The sequence below is a fragment of the Chlamydotis macqueenii genome, chromosome 1 (genome assembly GCF_036417535.1).
Source record: "Chlamydotis macqueenii isolate bChlMac1 chromosome 1, bChlMac1.mat, whole genome shotgun sequence".
Lineage (NCBI taxonomy): Eukaryota > Metazoa > Chordata > Aves > Otidiformes > Otididae > Chlamydotis > Chlamydotis macqueenii.
The window spans coordinates 198,202,786-198,219,737 of NC_141556.1; the positions used below are offsets into that span (position 1 = coordinate 198,202,786).

At 36.0% G+C, this 16,952-nt stretch overlaps 1 protein-coding gene across 1 annotated transcript in view; it reads right to left on the minus strand.

Moving 5' to 3' along the window:
• DDX10 (DEAD-box helicase 10) overlaps positions 1-16,952 on the minus strand; it is a 172,152-nt gene that overhangs the window by 145,617 nt on the left and 9,583 nt on the right. The window contains exons 7-9 of the mRNA XM_086739555.1: positions 14,814-14,940; positions 13,428-13,590; positions 11,749-11,833 (exon numbers count right to left, since the gene is read on the minus strand). Of these exons, the coding sequence (XP_086595681.1) occupies positions 11,749-11,833; positions 13,428-13,590; positions 14,814-14,940 (375 nt within the window). The remainder of the gene's footprint in view (positions 1-11,748; positions 11,834-13,427; positions 13,591-14,813; positions 14,941-16,952) is intronic.

Below are 16,952 nucleotides of genomic sequence, written 5' to 3' on the forward strand. Positions count from 1 at the left end.
CTCCACGCATAAACACTTACCACTTGGCAAAAACAGTACTGCAGAACTGTTTGAAAACTATAAACACTATCTGTCACAGCATAGCAAGCAATGCAAGCAGCAACAAAATCTGCAGTTAAAACACTCCCACAGCTTTTATTACAGCTCTCTGCTTTCATTTGACGAATTTGAAAAAAATCACAACAAAATGCTCTAAGATGGGTGGTTTTTTGCCCAATGCTATAGATGATCAGTTTGACTTTTAAAGATAATTTAAAAATACTTAACAAAACGTTTTCATCATCAGATTTTAACCCTTACATCCTAGATTTTGAAATCTTACATGGAAATCAAAAAAAGGAGAGTCTCCACCACATACCAATACTACATAAATTTACTGATTTTATGATTTTTGGTAAGAGTACCAAAAGAAACAGTGAGACATTTGGACTTTGACCCAAACAATACTGCCTTAAGACTGCAGCTGAGGGAGACATGCTGTACAAAAACTATACTAACTTGACTTTAACCCATTTAATTAGTAGACCTAAAACGTTCTTAATGCAGAAATATCAGCTTGTAGAATTTTCCTTAAACAGAGTTCTAAAGCAAGTCATACGCTTGGTTTAAGTCAATTGATTATCTTTACCAACAGCATAGGAAGACATAAGTCACTGCTGACCAAACATCTTATGAATGTTTGGGCCCTTTGTATAATAATTAAGGTTGGGAATAACTTGCTTACATAGACCAAGTGCACCTTGTAAGAAGGTGTATATATTTTAACGCAGCCAAATTCCAGATGATATTTCCACAAAGTGGGTGCATATCGGACACTGACACTGTTTCAACAAGCAATGAAATCCTGGAAAGCCACTGAGCCTTAGAAGACATTGCATTTTATGGCAAAAAAAAAATTGATGATTACAGTTCCAAGGCAGCTAATTATTCATCAAAAGAACCTGAGCTCTCAGAGCACTGTCAGAAAGAAAGATGAAAATATTCTCTTTCATCTACCCAAGGCTTGTATCAGACAGGAAGACAGAGATAATATTGCTGCCAATACTAGTCTCACCAGTTTACAGTACAAAATAACACACAGCTCTGCTCTTCTCTTCAAAACAGATGCTACAAAAGGAAAGGATTCCAAAAAGAGCTACGAGAACAACTCAATATCTGGAAAGCATATCTATTTAGCCTCTTAACAAGAATCTTCCTCATTTGTCAAGATGACAAAAAGTCTTGATCACACTATATGAACACCTACACAGGATGATTTTTGCAGATTCCTTAAATCTAGTCAAAGGCATTAAGTGATTTGTGTAGCCTTGTTGCTTATGGCATTTCTTTTCCTGGAGTGTCTGACTTGGCATTCTTAAAACAGTTGCTTTATTATATTTATTTTACTCAGTGTGCAACACACTATGAAAGACCAGTGCCATAAAAATCATGGAGGAAACACCCATCAAGGGTCAGAGAGTGCAGATATCCTCCCCGCAAGCCACAAACTGAAACTTTGGAATGATACAGTACAGGAAATATCATTTTACATTACTTTCACTTTTATAGCTTTTCCTCCATACCCACAAGGTCACTCTCAAAACAGGATGCAGGATCAGATGAACCTTCAGTCTGACCCCTGAAAGGTGTTATTGTGTTATTATCGCTATAAACATATATGCTGAGTCAGTTATCTTTCCAGAAAGTACAAATTCAGGAGATTCTAAAGGCATATGCCACAACTAATTCACAAAAAGAAAAGAAGCATTAATTCTGATTTCTATGGACAACAATTAATTCAAAGTTTAGATTAAATCTTTCTTAGCCTTTATACAGGGAAAACAGTAGTACAACTAAGTTAACAAACAATCACATAAGATAGACAAGGATGACACAGAGGTTTCCAAACACCTATATTTTCTCATTTTTGGCAACTACTAAGGGAAAAAAAAAGCTACATTAAATATATTTTTCAGAGCTGATGTTTTCAGAAATTCCAAGGGATTGAAAGACATCTGGTAACTATTGATGCAGGGTAATGTTTTTCCTTACTTATTTTAGAAACATTCACTCTTTTAAATGCCAATATACTTGAAGTTAGGGAGGGCCCTAACTAGGTCCTTGCCCATTTTTATATTGTAAGTGTGATTTAATTAATTAAAACAGGCAGTTTAATATAAACACTGTTCTTCAGAGATAAAAATTAAAATGAAATCATTACAGAATTGAGAAAGCTGAAAAACAAAAAAAATCTTAAGTACCATCTGGGAAGGTTTGCATCTGTTCAGTGATCCCAATGGATCTTTAGTTACAGAAAACAAAAATGTTAGCCTATTAGAAAAAGGAAAAAAAAAAGTTTTATGTGGGCAGAGTATTCTCTTATTTCTCAAAAAAAAAAAAAAAAAGAACAACATAGTAATGTGTTAATAAGAAAATCATGGTCTTAAAGATAGCCTCAAAAACAGAGGTTGTAGTGGAAAATTGAAGTTTTCAATAGTATTTTCTCTGTCTTTCACACTAAAATCTTCTATACTGGCAAACTTATGAAAGCTCAAGCTACTAAAAATTGGCATAAACAATAAAGAACACTTAGATTTTTCTGCTCAAATTTGTTTCCATTACAATGCCTAAAACATGTGGCTAAAGAACATCCCTCAGTGTCCAGTATCCTAAGGGAATTAAGTTCTATACTAAAGCTAATAAAAGAACATTTCTGTTATTATTTTCAGCAGACAGACAAAATCTTTAAAACTTTATAGATGATAAAGCAGCAAAGAGTGAACCTTAGCTATAGAAATCCTTCAGCAGGAGGATCACTTATTCTGTAGATGAGAAGACATTAGAAGTTGTCCCCATTCTTGCTTACTGCAGCCATCATCACCAAAACCAAACAACTGTCCTAAAAGGCTAAATCACTCTGGTGAATTATTATTCACTAAGTATGCACCCCACCTCTGCTGGAGAAAAGTAAATTCAAAACCTCAAAGTAATCTAACTTTCTTAGACTGTGTAGTAATTGATATTACTTATCTTGTCATCTCCTCAAGGTGATCAAGAAACCAGAGCGGTGACTCATCTTTGCATTGCAATTTTAACAGTCTCTTAGCATACCAGATACGATTCATTCCAATTTTACAGAAAATTGCATCTTACTTCCAGAAAGTCTTTGGGGGGGGGGGGGGGGGGGGGGAATAAAAATCACATACTTCTAGCTCATTTCTGTCTTATTGCCTAGAGTCTGTTGGCTTCAATATGTACCTAAAATGCAGCTAACTTCTCTGCAACTCAATCTTCACTTACAAGCAAGCAAGCTGTGACAAATCATCACTAGCACTATAAAGCAAAGTGTAGGAATGATATATTTGCAGTGAACGCAGATGAGAAAAAAGAATGCCTACAATCAAGGGCAAGAACCAAAGGCTGGACAAGAAGGAACTGGGGTAAATTATTTAGGACAACGTAGTGCTGGCTAATTAGAAATAGAGAAAAATGGTTTAAAATGTCAATAACATTTTCCTAGCAAAAATCACAAAGAGTTGCCAAATAGATTCTGTCATGATGAATAAACTATGCTCTTGATTTTAAGTGGTTTTATTTTATTTATTTTTTTGGTGTGAAATTAAACTGTCTTAAACTTCTGCTAAAAAAATCACCCTGAGCCAACAGCTAGCATCAAGCATGGAGGAACTAATAACAAGGCAACCATTCAGTGAGGACAGGATGACAAAAATGACAGGATGATGCTTTTTCTGCAGGCCAAACAGACACTCAATTTTTGCTAATCTTAACCTATTCTTGATAAGATCCAACCAAAGGCTCCATAAACCCCTAGCTAATAAAGCAAACAATATTACCACTATCACAAAAGGCAACAGATTAAAACATAGTGGTTATTAATCAGTTCCACCTTGCCATGCAGCTAGAGTGGAGCTGCTTCTAACTACATTCAGAGTAATTTTACATCCTTGCCACAAGCATCATAACATATAGTTCAGTCAGATGTACCATATTTTAACTGTCAGTGACATACGAGTCACGGTGACACCAGAGTAGGAACGGGAGCCATCTGATTGATGGTCATCAGGCACCAGTGGTCTACCATAGGGCAAATATCCAGCAGGAAAAAAAAAAAAAAAAAAATGGTAAAACAATGGAAAAAGAACTGTATGGATAGCCTGTGTGGATATGCAAACCTTACAGGAAATGTTATACAGGTTGTCTTGAACAGATGTATTGCAACATGTTTCCCTAACATTTGTGTTTCAGAAGATATAAGTTGATGCCAAATTTCAAGAGAGTTAAAGGCAGTATTTCTGCTTTGTTTGGCAAGCAAAAATAATCTATTTTTAAAACTGGCAAAGGAGAAAATAGAGATGATGAGATAATTGTAAAATTTGGAGGAGGATATAAAGATACTTGCATTACAGTTTCCTGAATTTGAGCATTTCCCATTGCAGAAAACTCAATATAAAGGAGGTGATAATGTTTTTGAAGATATTTACCACACGTGAACATGCAAGGAACCGTAAGTATATAATTTTTATGCTTTGGAGATCACACATCTACCACCATATTAAAAAAAAAAAGTACCTTGTGGGGTTTTTTCAGTCTGTAACTTAAATGGAACTTTATCAAGTTGTCTTGATTAAAGATCTAATTTTAGCCTAACTGGGCCAGGATGGATAGTATCAACATATGCTGTCATTTCACCTGTCAAAATACATAGAAGGAAGTAAGGTATCACTGTAAAACTTGTGAGCTTAAATCAAAGCCCATTCCTAAAAAGCCTTGCATTCCAAGCCAACAAGCTACCTTCAGCTACATTAGTTTTGCAGAAACTCTCCACAGTAGATCCCTTCAGAGAAAGGAAATCAGGCATCAAGGAACCCAAATCAACTTTCTCGACTGTCTCTTTCTCACCCAGATCAAATTTGCTAGAGACTCACCAGAAGTAAGCAAAAGACTACCTTCCTTAAAACATTAAGGTCAATAAGTTAAGTATTTGGAACAGCATCAAAATCAAGATCACTGAATTTGCCTGGTTTTGCACATGCGTTACGACACACTCTATGTACTTTCACTCTTCTTCCACTGGACCCTTTGTTCATCATACATGGTTGCCAAACTATTAATACAAAACTATTTAATAGTTACTTTCACTTTGAAGTGAAGTTATTGACAATGTAAGGTGATCATTTATTCACTGTGCACCATTCGCACCCTTCTCAGAACATAAATACTCTGGAGCACTTGATTTTGCAACAATAATGTTCTTTAAACCTTTGCATACAATTTTGGTTTCCATAAAGAATCCAGAACAAGATCATGCCATCACGTGGAATAACTGACAAGCAAAATCCAAAAAGCAGCACAGATCTCCACTTCTAGAGCAAAGACTTAACCCTGTAAAGACTGAAAGCATATGCCAGTGAAATGATATAGGAATTTGTTAACATACACAGTATTGCAATTGAGACATGAGGACAATGGAAAAAAAAAACAAAAAAAAACTGGCATAGTACAGTTCTTCATCTGATGTAAGAAGTACTTGAAGAGAGAATCACCATCTGAGTATGCAAATACACACCAAGTTTTTGGAAGCTAGATTACAAGTAGTGACTTTCCAATCTAGAGGTTAGCTAAAAACCTAACAATCATGCTTAATATAATACAGACTAGAAAAAAGTTAGTGAGTCATGTTCTATTATTTCTAGCATGTAATTCATATGTTATTTTAAAATTATTTTTAATTCCTTGATAAAATAACTACAGTACTGAAGGAAAGAGCGTTTCATTTGTCTGTGTTGCACTCTTTATATGTAAAGGAACAATATCAGACACGTATAAGAATACATCCAAAATATATAAAAGTGGACAGGTTTATTCTGAGAAGACCTATTTCAATCTGATATGCATATGAATAAATCTGTTCACCCATACACTATCCTTCAACAAAGGGAAACTAATATCCATATCTACCGCCTCCCACAGAAATACAATAATTCATAGTTTTGTTTTAAAATTCAGCTATTAAATCCAATTATATAAGCTACCATTTAAAAACGTATTTCTTAAACAAAGTAACAGCTTTAGGGCTCTCATATCAGGCTCAATTCAGGCAAAACTTTATTTCCAATTATACTATTCTGTGGGCCTTCCAGCATGATGAGAACGTGAAATCTAAGCTTCCAACGAAGAAAACATTATTTCTCCAAGCCTAGGAGCAAGAAGAGTTTTATCTACTGTTTATCATATGTTCTACACTGCTGGGTTTCTTCCCCTAACATGTTAACTTGTTATTCTATTTTTTTTAAGCAACAAATGAGCACAGAAAACAAATGCATGAATATCATCTACAGGATCAATGGTCTCTCTTTTAATAGGTATTTTTCTTTAAAACAACAAATCTTTAACACGAGATGTGTGTGCACTGCTAACTGAAACTGTGCTGTATCATCTACAGCAAGTCCTACCAAAGCAGCCCAACAAAAAATACAATAGCTGAGCAAACGCTGCAGACAGCCCACGTTCACTACTGCTTCCATGATTCAGCCAGGTAGAAGAGCTCCCTCCCATGGGTTGTGAAAAACCCAACATACCACAGATCATTTAAAACAAAAATAAATAAAAAGCAAACTGGCTTCATTTCTTGGTTTTGCTTTCGCTCACTTCTTATGCTAAGTTCGCTCCTGTTTCTCCATTGCACAGACCTTAGATCAGTATACTCCGAAAATTAACAGTAAATATTGCTACGAAGTCAGAGATTGCTTCGGGGTTTATTTTGGGTTCCGTTTTGTTTTCCTCTGATCACTTAATATCCTTTTTCCTTCTCCTGTCTGGACAGTAGCCCATTTATATCTATCGTCAAGTTCTGAGAACCACGTAACTGGGTTTTATTCATATCACAAAACCATAATCCCCGTCATTCAGTCATACTGGCGAGGCATCCTTGTTTGCAGACAGCTTTAGTCACAAGAAATAATGGACAAGAATAGGCAACGGCTCACCAACCTTATCATGCTAGTCTCAGAATAAATCAAATTGAAAAGGCCTTGCGAGGTTGTTGGGTCCTCCAGCCTAGACTGTAAGCAACGCATTTTCCACAGCAGCTGCATCCACTCTACTGTGTTAAAATACACGTGCTTATTTATTTTTTATCACAGCTTACAGGATGGCTTCATGCCAGAAGGTAACAACCTCAGCCACTTAATATTTCAGTGTATTGGAACACTATGAAGAGGATGCCATTATGAAGAGAATCCTAATGGATAACATGGTGCCAGTGAGTACGACTGCAACATCACAGGCTGTCACAAATGTAGCTAGGGTACAGTGTTTAACTAATTTAACAAGTTTAATGTGAATTGCAAGTAAATATGTGGTGTCTACAATTTATCAGAAACTCCAGTGGCAGTTAGAATGATTGCTTGACTGCATTATAATATGAGATGGTCTAAATACTGCATTTATTTTCCCAGAAACGTCAGTAAAAGTGACATTTCAATGGGCCTTAATCACAAAAGAAATAATCAAACAAGGAGCTGCCATCTTGACTGTACTGTTTATTCAGGACCTAAGACATGTATCCCTGGGACTTATGTCCCAGTGGAGGGGGGGGAGAAACACCCACCAAAAAAAAAAAACCAAACCCCTAAAGCCAAACAAGCTTCCACCATTGGAAAAATGTTCCATTAAGTCACTCACATTTTCAAATGCTCCATTTGCCACTTGCAAAGATTACTCTAAAGGCTTATTAGTCTCGCTTTCACACACATCATGTGCAAATACCTAAGAGCAGCCTCAATAAGCGTCCTTCAAAGCATTTTACTTCATGACAGAATAAGATCATTATATGACCTGACCCTTTCACCTTTCCAAAATTTGATGTGTGTGTATTCTTCAGTATTCACACAGCATCAAAAAAGAAATATAGATCTTTTAAGTTTTTACTCATACTTCTTGGCTTTAATCACCATACGAGCCAGTACAAAGATGGTAGGCAACGGAGTATCCTGCTTTGGGAAGATGGACTTTTATTATTACATTTGTTTTCAGAATGTAATTTACCAAAAAGAAAAAAGCCTATGTAGAGCAGACAGAACACACACACCTGTATGCACACTACATTTAAGGACAAGAAAATTACACTGATTTTCCCAAATCAGTTTAAGCACATAAGAAACCTAACCAACAAGCTCGGATTAAACACCATCAGAAGTCTGAGTCAGACCTAAAGCCTACATAAAGTTCTGGATATACGACAGATAAAAATTGCAGAGCGAAAAGATTTATTCTGTTTAATATTCCACTCTCAGTGTCTTTAAAAAAAAGGCTTCTGACAGAAACATCACTAAACTCAAGTAACATTTTTAATAGTCTTCTCTGAAGAAAAAAAAAAAAAAAAAAAAAAAGGAGCAGAGGGAGGAATGTAATGCTACGACAGAAAGAAACTAATTACTGAGACGTGCCAGGATACAGGTACATACAAAATACAAGATATTCATGCACGAATAGAAAGATAAAACACACTTTTCAGTGTCTTTTCTACTCATCAATGCAATCATGACTGAAAGAAAAATATTCCTATATATATATATATGTTTCTTTCATGACATACAATTTACAAATTATGTTTTGAAAAACAGTTGGGGAAAAAAGTGACTATCAATGTGCTTCAGAAATTATTATCTTCTGCTGTCCCCTAGTGGCACTGTAACTTTTTGAAAAAAGTTGATCAAAGAATATTTTCAACTGTATGCTTCATAGGCTACAGAACAGAAGGCATCAATAAAAACTAAAAGCCAGAAGAAATTAGTTTTGCAGACATTTACTACAAGTAGCTTTTATTTACTTCAAATTTTTGAAACTAAAACACACAGGAAAACACTGCGATCTAGTATTTTTAATTATAGACATCAAGAGACTGCATGACAAAAATGTAGCCAAAAATATTTATGGGCATGGCCATGGTATTCTCAGTATTTTAGAAATTCTGTCACTGAGCTAGTTAAGACTTTAAAAATACACTTGAAAATGCAGTTGGAAGAAACAGCTTCCAATCTCTCCAACTGTAGCATACTTTTCAAGCTTAAAAAAGAAAAAAACAAAACAAAAAAAAAAGATATGCCAACTCTATTACAAAGTAAAAGCATTACTGGACAACACCCAGGCTTTCTTCATCTTACTTTACTATAAATCAGAAATGCAGGAGTTGCAATTTATGTTCTTCAGTAGGATGTAACACAAGTGAAATGCTACTTAGGGAACACTCCAGCCTCATCCACTCAAAAATCAATCACTACCTTTACCTTACATAAGGCTTTACAAAACTGTAAAGCAGATGTGGGAACACATCCACAATTGTTAGTCAAAGGTTTTTCAGCCCCATCCCCAAAACAATTTCTCTCTTTACTTTCATATTTGCTTTTGTATCACAAAATAATTTTATTTCAAAATTAAACAGTATTTGGCATCCCAGTTTTAATTATATTTTAACAGTCTCTTAATTAGCAGAGATATTTAATTTAGCTTTCATTCCATGCAATTATACACTCTCATAATCCATGAATATTTGTAATTATCTCTAACCTCATTAATGAGGACTACTAAACCGCAGCTCATTTTTATCAAGTTTCTAGAAGAAACACAAGCTTCTCATACTAACTGTAGCTCTTGAAAACAAGTGAAGTTTCCTACTCAACACTTAGGAGTTCACGGAGAAGTACATTCTCAATTATCCACATCTAACACTGCATTAGCATATCTACTTAGTGCACAGTATTTACTTAAAAGGATTAGACATCTCTCGTTTCATTTTCAAATATTTATTTCATGCTGTTAAGTTCACTGAACGAATCTCTTTCAAGGACTGCTTTACTTCAAGGACAGAGAGAGCCTGTACATCTCTCCAAAATGAAAGCCCACTGTAGGTCGAACCTTCCTTGATCTTTGTATTGGATTAAGAGACAGATAAATCGGATTAAGAGACGGAAAATACCCATAAATCTTTTCCTACAGAAGGAATTTGCTTTCAGTATCAGTCATCACCCTGCCAGCTCAAACAACTTGTTCAGATGTACTCCCAATTTCAGTAAGGTCTGGCTACTGAAAAATTCACATAGAAGGAAATGTAAATGACAGCCCAGTGAAACCAGGGGCAGGCATCCGGCACAGCCCATGGCCTATGGGACAGGCCCTCTGCCCCAATTTTCTGTCTAAATCTTTCTCCCAAGCCATCACAGAAGGTTGTATTTAAGAGGCCACTGAAGACAGAGACTCTTAAGGTTGCAAGGCTAACAGCCTTGTCAGAGTGACACTTTATTAAAAGCATTGTGGAAAAGGAAAGTTAGTTGTCTTTATGTAGCTGCTTCCCCTCTTCAAACCTACTTACAATCGCTCTTCTCAGTGGCTAATGAGAATTAGGACAAAGCCTGAGGACTGTAACTCTAGGGAGGTGCTTTAATTCAGTGTCACGGCTTGGCAAGAGCTCAACAAGGCCTCCAGAAACTGCCAGTTAAATAGTGCCAAATATATTGTTTTCCCTTCCATGATTACACTATGCCATAAAGACAGAATTCCAAGCCTTCTGTGGAAGTCATACAGGATTAAAAAGCAAGGAAGGTGGGCAGGGTGGGGAATAAAAAATAAAAATAAAAACTCAGAATTCTAACAGAATTCTGACAGATTCTAACTCAGAATTCTAACAGAATTTACTGATTTTGTTCATAGACAGTTTCTTTCCAAAAGCATTAAAAAATGTATTATTCTCTTCCGTTATAACAGGTAGATAGGAAAATGGAGGACACAGGAAAGCATGGGGCAGAAGTGTTACCAATTACAACAAAAGTATGGCCAGAACTGAAAGAGGGCTGGAACTACACACTCCTAGTCACCAAAATTTAACACTATCTGATTGAGAAAGACAAACTTCAAACACCTACAGTGCAGAGTGCTGAAGTCCTATTCTAAGAAACTGTTCTGTCATTAGGTTGACAACTGCCTATATTGCAAGCCCTACTACAAACAAATGAAATTATGTACAAGGTGTAATGCCAGGTCTTGCACTTCATCGTTCAGATAACTGAGTGAAGTTTTTGATCTGCTAAATTATACGCAATAACAACCCTTGTTTCTCTTAAAAATCTACTTCAGACACCAAGGATCAGGTTTTCAGCTGCCTATCCAGACAACTCCCTTCTGTCATAAAGGCTTAGCCACAAATATTTTAACTAATTCTATCCCTAAGAATATAATTCTACAAAAGACTTAGAAAATTAAAAATTTAACCTGTAATTAACATTATTTGATGTCTTCCTCTCCAGATTAAAATAAAGAAGAAATATTTCCGTTCTTTGAAGTCTTCAATGACACAAAAAAAAAATTAATCCACAGTCTAAAGTCTTATTAACCTACAAATGGCAGTGGTAAAACAAGCTTTTCCACCCACAAACGGGCTCAACTCAGCCTTTGAGGTAATCCTGCCAAGTATAAAAGAAGATTTTTGCTTCTTCTCTATTAATCTTCCCTGATCAGATTAAATAACTGGGCATATTTTTTTCTTTCTGCTGTAAGGGAGTTTCTGAACGCCACTAAGAAATTATTAACTCAAGCCTTTACTTCAAGTAATTAAAGGGGTCTTTTGGTGATAACAGCCCTTCTTTCGTTCCAATTTATATCTTGATTTTTTTCAAGTGAGTCTTTAGGCTGTTATCTGTCCCTACAGTGATCTAGTTTTAAACATTAAAATATTAATGAAAAGTAAAAACCAACCTGGCTGTTCTCCCCACTCTGTGAATGTATGTGTTCGCATCTTCTGGACAATCAAACTGAACGACCCAGTTCACTGCTGGAAAATCTGTGTAAAGAAAAAATACATCAAAAATTAAGCTCACTGTACTCCAAATCCTCCTATTCCAGAGCAATATATTCTTTTCAAGCATTAATTCCTGTAAGAATCATCATTTAGGCCAATTTACAGACATTGGGTGCAACCTCTGAAATAAAAGTAAAATTAATTGCTTGTATTACCATATCATAAACAATCATCCTCTTCAAAGAAAGCTAAAATTAATGGTGCCTTCATTTCATAAATTATGACAGTGCACTGAACGGAACATAATTTCACACTTGACAAGAACAGACATGCTTTGTGGCACACAGATAAGACACCATCACATTTAATAATTAAATAACAATATCTGACCCACTTTTCACCTACAGCATCAACATCCTACACCACCAGGGTATGAACTTAGCTGTGGTGAGACAGCACTACTTCAGTTGTCCATATAGAGTATCATAGTTCCCCTCAAAGACGGGAGGGGGTGACCAAGCCTGACAACAAAGTCAACATTCAATGTGAATGATATTATTAATAAGCATTTTCTAACTGCCACACTTCATCTGGCAGAAGCATGCTTTGCATTAGAGTAAGTTTGTGTTAATTCCTGACCAAATCTATAGCTACACTGTATTCCACAACCATACTTACACTCTAAACCTAAACAATCACATTCATATTAGCTCCTCATTAGTGAGATTTCAGCAGGCTTCACTTCTGCCTTCAGGTTTTAGACCATATTCCTTCCTTTCATAGCATACTGACAAAACCTTACATTTCAGACAATGGAGTTTGCTATCAGAAAGAAGAACAATTAGATTTCTGAAAACAGTCTTGTGTCACACCTAAATACTTGCAAGTACTAAAAAAAAAAAAAAAAAAAAAAAAAAAAAAAAAAAAAAAAAAATCCAAAGCAGCCACAGAAAGTATAAAGTAGAAAATTATAATTCAGAAGGTAACAACCAGAGGAAAGAAACTCAAGTCAAAACAAGTCCTATAAATATTCTTGGTTTTTTCCTCGTCTAGTATTTTGCCTCCTTAAAAATACAGTCCTGTAATGCCATTCATATTTCAGACATTAAAATTTATTCAGGTTTTGTTTTCCACATACTGGTAGATTAGTAATTTTTCATACCCTTTGGAATAACCCAGAGGATACAGGCATATCAGAAATATTTAGAACTGCTGAAATTGTGCCTTAAGGCATGTTGTAAGCAAATACATCACTATTTGCATTTTCTCTCGTTCCAGATATTTGTCACAGAACAGGGCTGGAAAAACTAGACTGTCTACAGGCTAAAATAAATAAATAAGTAAATAAAAGACAGCTTCCACTGACTACATCACTAACAAATGCCATTACAAAACTAGTGACAACACAGGTCATTCTGGGCCAAAAAGAAGCACAAATGAAGTGCGCCTCTTCAGTAAAGAAACAGCAGAACTCTAAGCAGCACAGCTCTTCTTAGATACCCTAATGAGCTCTTAAGCAAACTACAGCTTTATTTCTTACAAATCAGGTCAGTCTTCAGAGCATGCTATCACTGATAAAGTCTCAATAGGGTTAGACCACAACTTTGTGAATAACTGTTGCTTCTGTGGTACATACCCAGGCCACGAGCTGCTATATCTGTAGCAAAAAGTACTGCTGCTTTTTTCCGAACAAAACAAGTGTAGACTTCCATTCTTTTCATCTGATGCTGCTTGCCATGGAGTGCCAGTACGGGAAGACCAGGCTGAAGCTTACAGAACACTCTGAATAGATACTGGACCTACCCGACAAATCAAGAAAAAACAATTAAAAATGTTAACATTGCATGGTAAAGATCACATCCAGTATATAGCAAGTGAGTTAGCACATCAAATGAAATAAACTCTTCTCCACAGCAGAGACAAGAGATGTTATTTTGAAACTTTGTCACATGCCCAGGTTCTAAAAGAGGAAATTAACTGTGGCACAAGACTGGCATGCCTTTTGACAGCATTTCCTAAAAAGAACAAGAGCAGGTAACAACAAGAACGACTTGGGACATAACTAGTGAGGCCGTATGCAAGGGAACAAAGCATCACAAGTCTGTTAGGCAGCACTGGAGGGTGTAACTTGCAACTCGAGCAGTCTACACAGTCTTGTTTTATTATTTGAAGCTTCAACAGCAGCTTCTCTTATTAGAGCAGTATGTTTGCCCCTTACATATAGTACCATGATGCAGCATTATTTTATAGCAGACAGCTCTCTAATATTTTTTAAAGAAAATAGTTACAGAAACTGCATAGATTTCAGGAACAGCTGCAGCTCGGAGAATTTCTGTATGACTAAGCCCACCACCTCACTGTACTCACCAGTCAACCACAGAACAACAAAAATATTGTAACCTCTTGCACAAGTGGAAGAGCTGCAGTGAATATTTACTACATCATTATATGTTGTAAAATATTTGATACATGCAGCAGTTACAGGAATAAACACCTATGCCATACAAACACATACAAATAACTTCAACAGAGTAGACCCAAGACATTTGTACAAGTAGATGCTTGAAGGGTTACTTCCTGTACAACCATAAGAAAAACCTTTCCCTGCACTATTTCACAATTATAATTTCTTATATAGGCATTTTTAAAGCTTATAAAGAAAGTAGGTACAACTATTAAAATACTCTGTAATCCAACTACAAAATTTGTCATGAGACAAAACTGAAATAGCTGGCCCTTAGTGGCATAACTTTTAGCATTCTTTTTTAACAGCAGAGCACAAAAATGGCTGAGTACACTGAGGTCTCCAGGATCTGCCTGGATTGAGCCTGGGTCACCGAGTTTCCCAGCAGCTAGGCCCTGCACGACATGCCTACAGGAGTAGGTGATGTTTGGTCCTCCCCCCAATTTCCTGTTGCAAACTAGTCCAGAACCTCACCTCTTTGGTGCCTTGACATCTACATGAATGTCTTAATTTTAATAGTTTTAAAATGCTACAAGGGATGCGGGCAAATAGCCATACCTCTTTACAGCTTGCAAAAAACACAATGCTCTTCTTTTTCAAGTGACTTCTCAGGAAAGAGTATAACATGTTTACTTTTTGCTGAAGCTCACAAACAACATAGTTCTGATCCAAAGTTGCCGGAGTACTGAAAAAAAAAAAAAAAATCCCAAATATACATTTAGATACCGTTAGTTCCCATAACATTAAAATGAGAAAGAAGGAAAGGGAGAGAATATATAGGCATACAATATCTACAGAGTTGCCTGTCCTTTCTCTTAAGTCAAGAGCATCTGAAAAATACGCACAAGAAGGAGAAGAAAAAAAAAAAAAAAAAAGCAAAAAAAAAAAGCATCAGGCTGGAAAGTTGTCCCACTTTGAGGAACAAGTCTTAGCAGCTCCACTAGAAAGCTACTCTTGAAAGATGAATTAATTTCCTTACTAAAAGCCAGTGGGGAAAGGGGATGACTTTTGACATTACTTCTAAATTCATTTACTCCTAGCAAACCAAACTCCTTCCACATCTAAGCAGCGACATTCAAATTGCCTTGACTAACAATGCAATTTTGTCTGTTAGTCCTATTAAAGCATCATCTGTGCTTAAGGCAATGTCAAAGCACAGTCTAATCATAAACAGAGAAAGAGCATTGATGTACTACTTCTGATGATACCCTGACACGCAAAGTGACTTTGTAAAGCTCTGAATTGTCATCTTAACTCATCCCTCCATTCTTTACAAATAAAATAAGCCAAAAAAAAAAAAAAAGAAAAAAAGAAAAAAGTTCTTTGTCGTATTTGTCCTTGAAATAAATCTAAATGTTCATCTCTCACAGCTACTCTGCTTCACCCTAAACAGACTAAGGGTATTCAAAATTAATTTTATTAATGGTAATTTCACCCTCCCAGGTGGCACAACACACTGCTGCAGTTTTTATTCTGCTAGTAAATTTGAATTATGCCACAGCACCTTTTGCTTTGTAAGTCTTTCAGAGGAAAGTGTTTCATAAGCAATAATCTATTGTACGCTAAGCCAGTAATAAATACTGTCCTTTTTTTGATTCAGCTTATTATCTAATTGCAGTCTCCTAAATATTTAAAATTCAAATGTAATTTAAAATAGACTTCACAAAAAATGTTAGATCTGTGAAACAGATGTCTAGTCAGTTCTCAAAATCAAGACACACTAGGCTTGTACATCCCCTTCTGCTAAGAGGCTATTGACCAGACAATTTTTTCAGATACTCATGTTTATTTAAGATGCCTTTGATAAGACTACTGATTAAAAAAAAAAAAAAAAAAAAAAAAAAAACATATTTGCAATATAATACAGAGATAATAAAATCAAATAGTTAAAACTGCCTCAGGATTCAACCTGGTTCTGCTGTTCAATTTGCTGATGATTTCTCATCTGCTTTTGGGAAAGCCATTTTTATCGCTGTGCTTCACCCTTCTCCTGCATCTTACGTATAGAAATATATGCATGCTTCATAGGAAAAAAAAAAAACAACCATACATGTTCATAAGCAATTTGACACTTAGATGACAGAACCCATAGAAATGCAAAATATTAAATAACATTCTTCACTTAGATTTTGAAAGAAAAATTGTGCCAAAAAACAACATGCATATTTTTTTCATTTAGTGACACATTACGTTTTTTTTTAGTATGGCAGACCACATACTTCACTTCTCGCAAGGTCCTTCCATTCTGATCCAAACACAAATTTATTTTGTGTGCACAGTAAACGCAGCATGTCAGGAAGCCACAAGACTTACTGCACATGGACTAGTGACAGATGCTTTCCTTTGGGCACCTAACACTGAATACACAAATCAGACTCTCATTCTGCACTTTCCCAATACAGTAGCATTTCCTTGGAAAGCCAAATTTATCAATGGCATGCAGAAAAATTGTATTTGTGCAACATATCTGGTGGTTCTGCACAGTGTATGCACACACAGGAGGTAAGGAAGCCAAACAACAAAAAAGTAGTAGTTCAGAAGTGAGTGATACAGCCAGGATGCTACTCCATCCAGGCTATAACCCACTCGGGGCTTGCTCCTGAGGAAGAAAATTTCCAGTCTGCGAAGCTGCCCGAGGAGCCACAAGGAAAGCATAGGTTCAGCCTCCCTGTAATGAAGCAGTCAGAACTACTACCC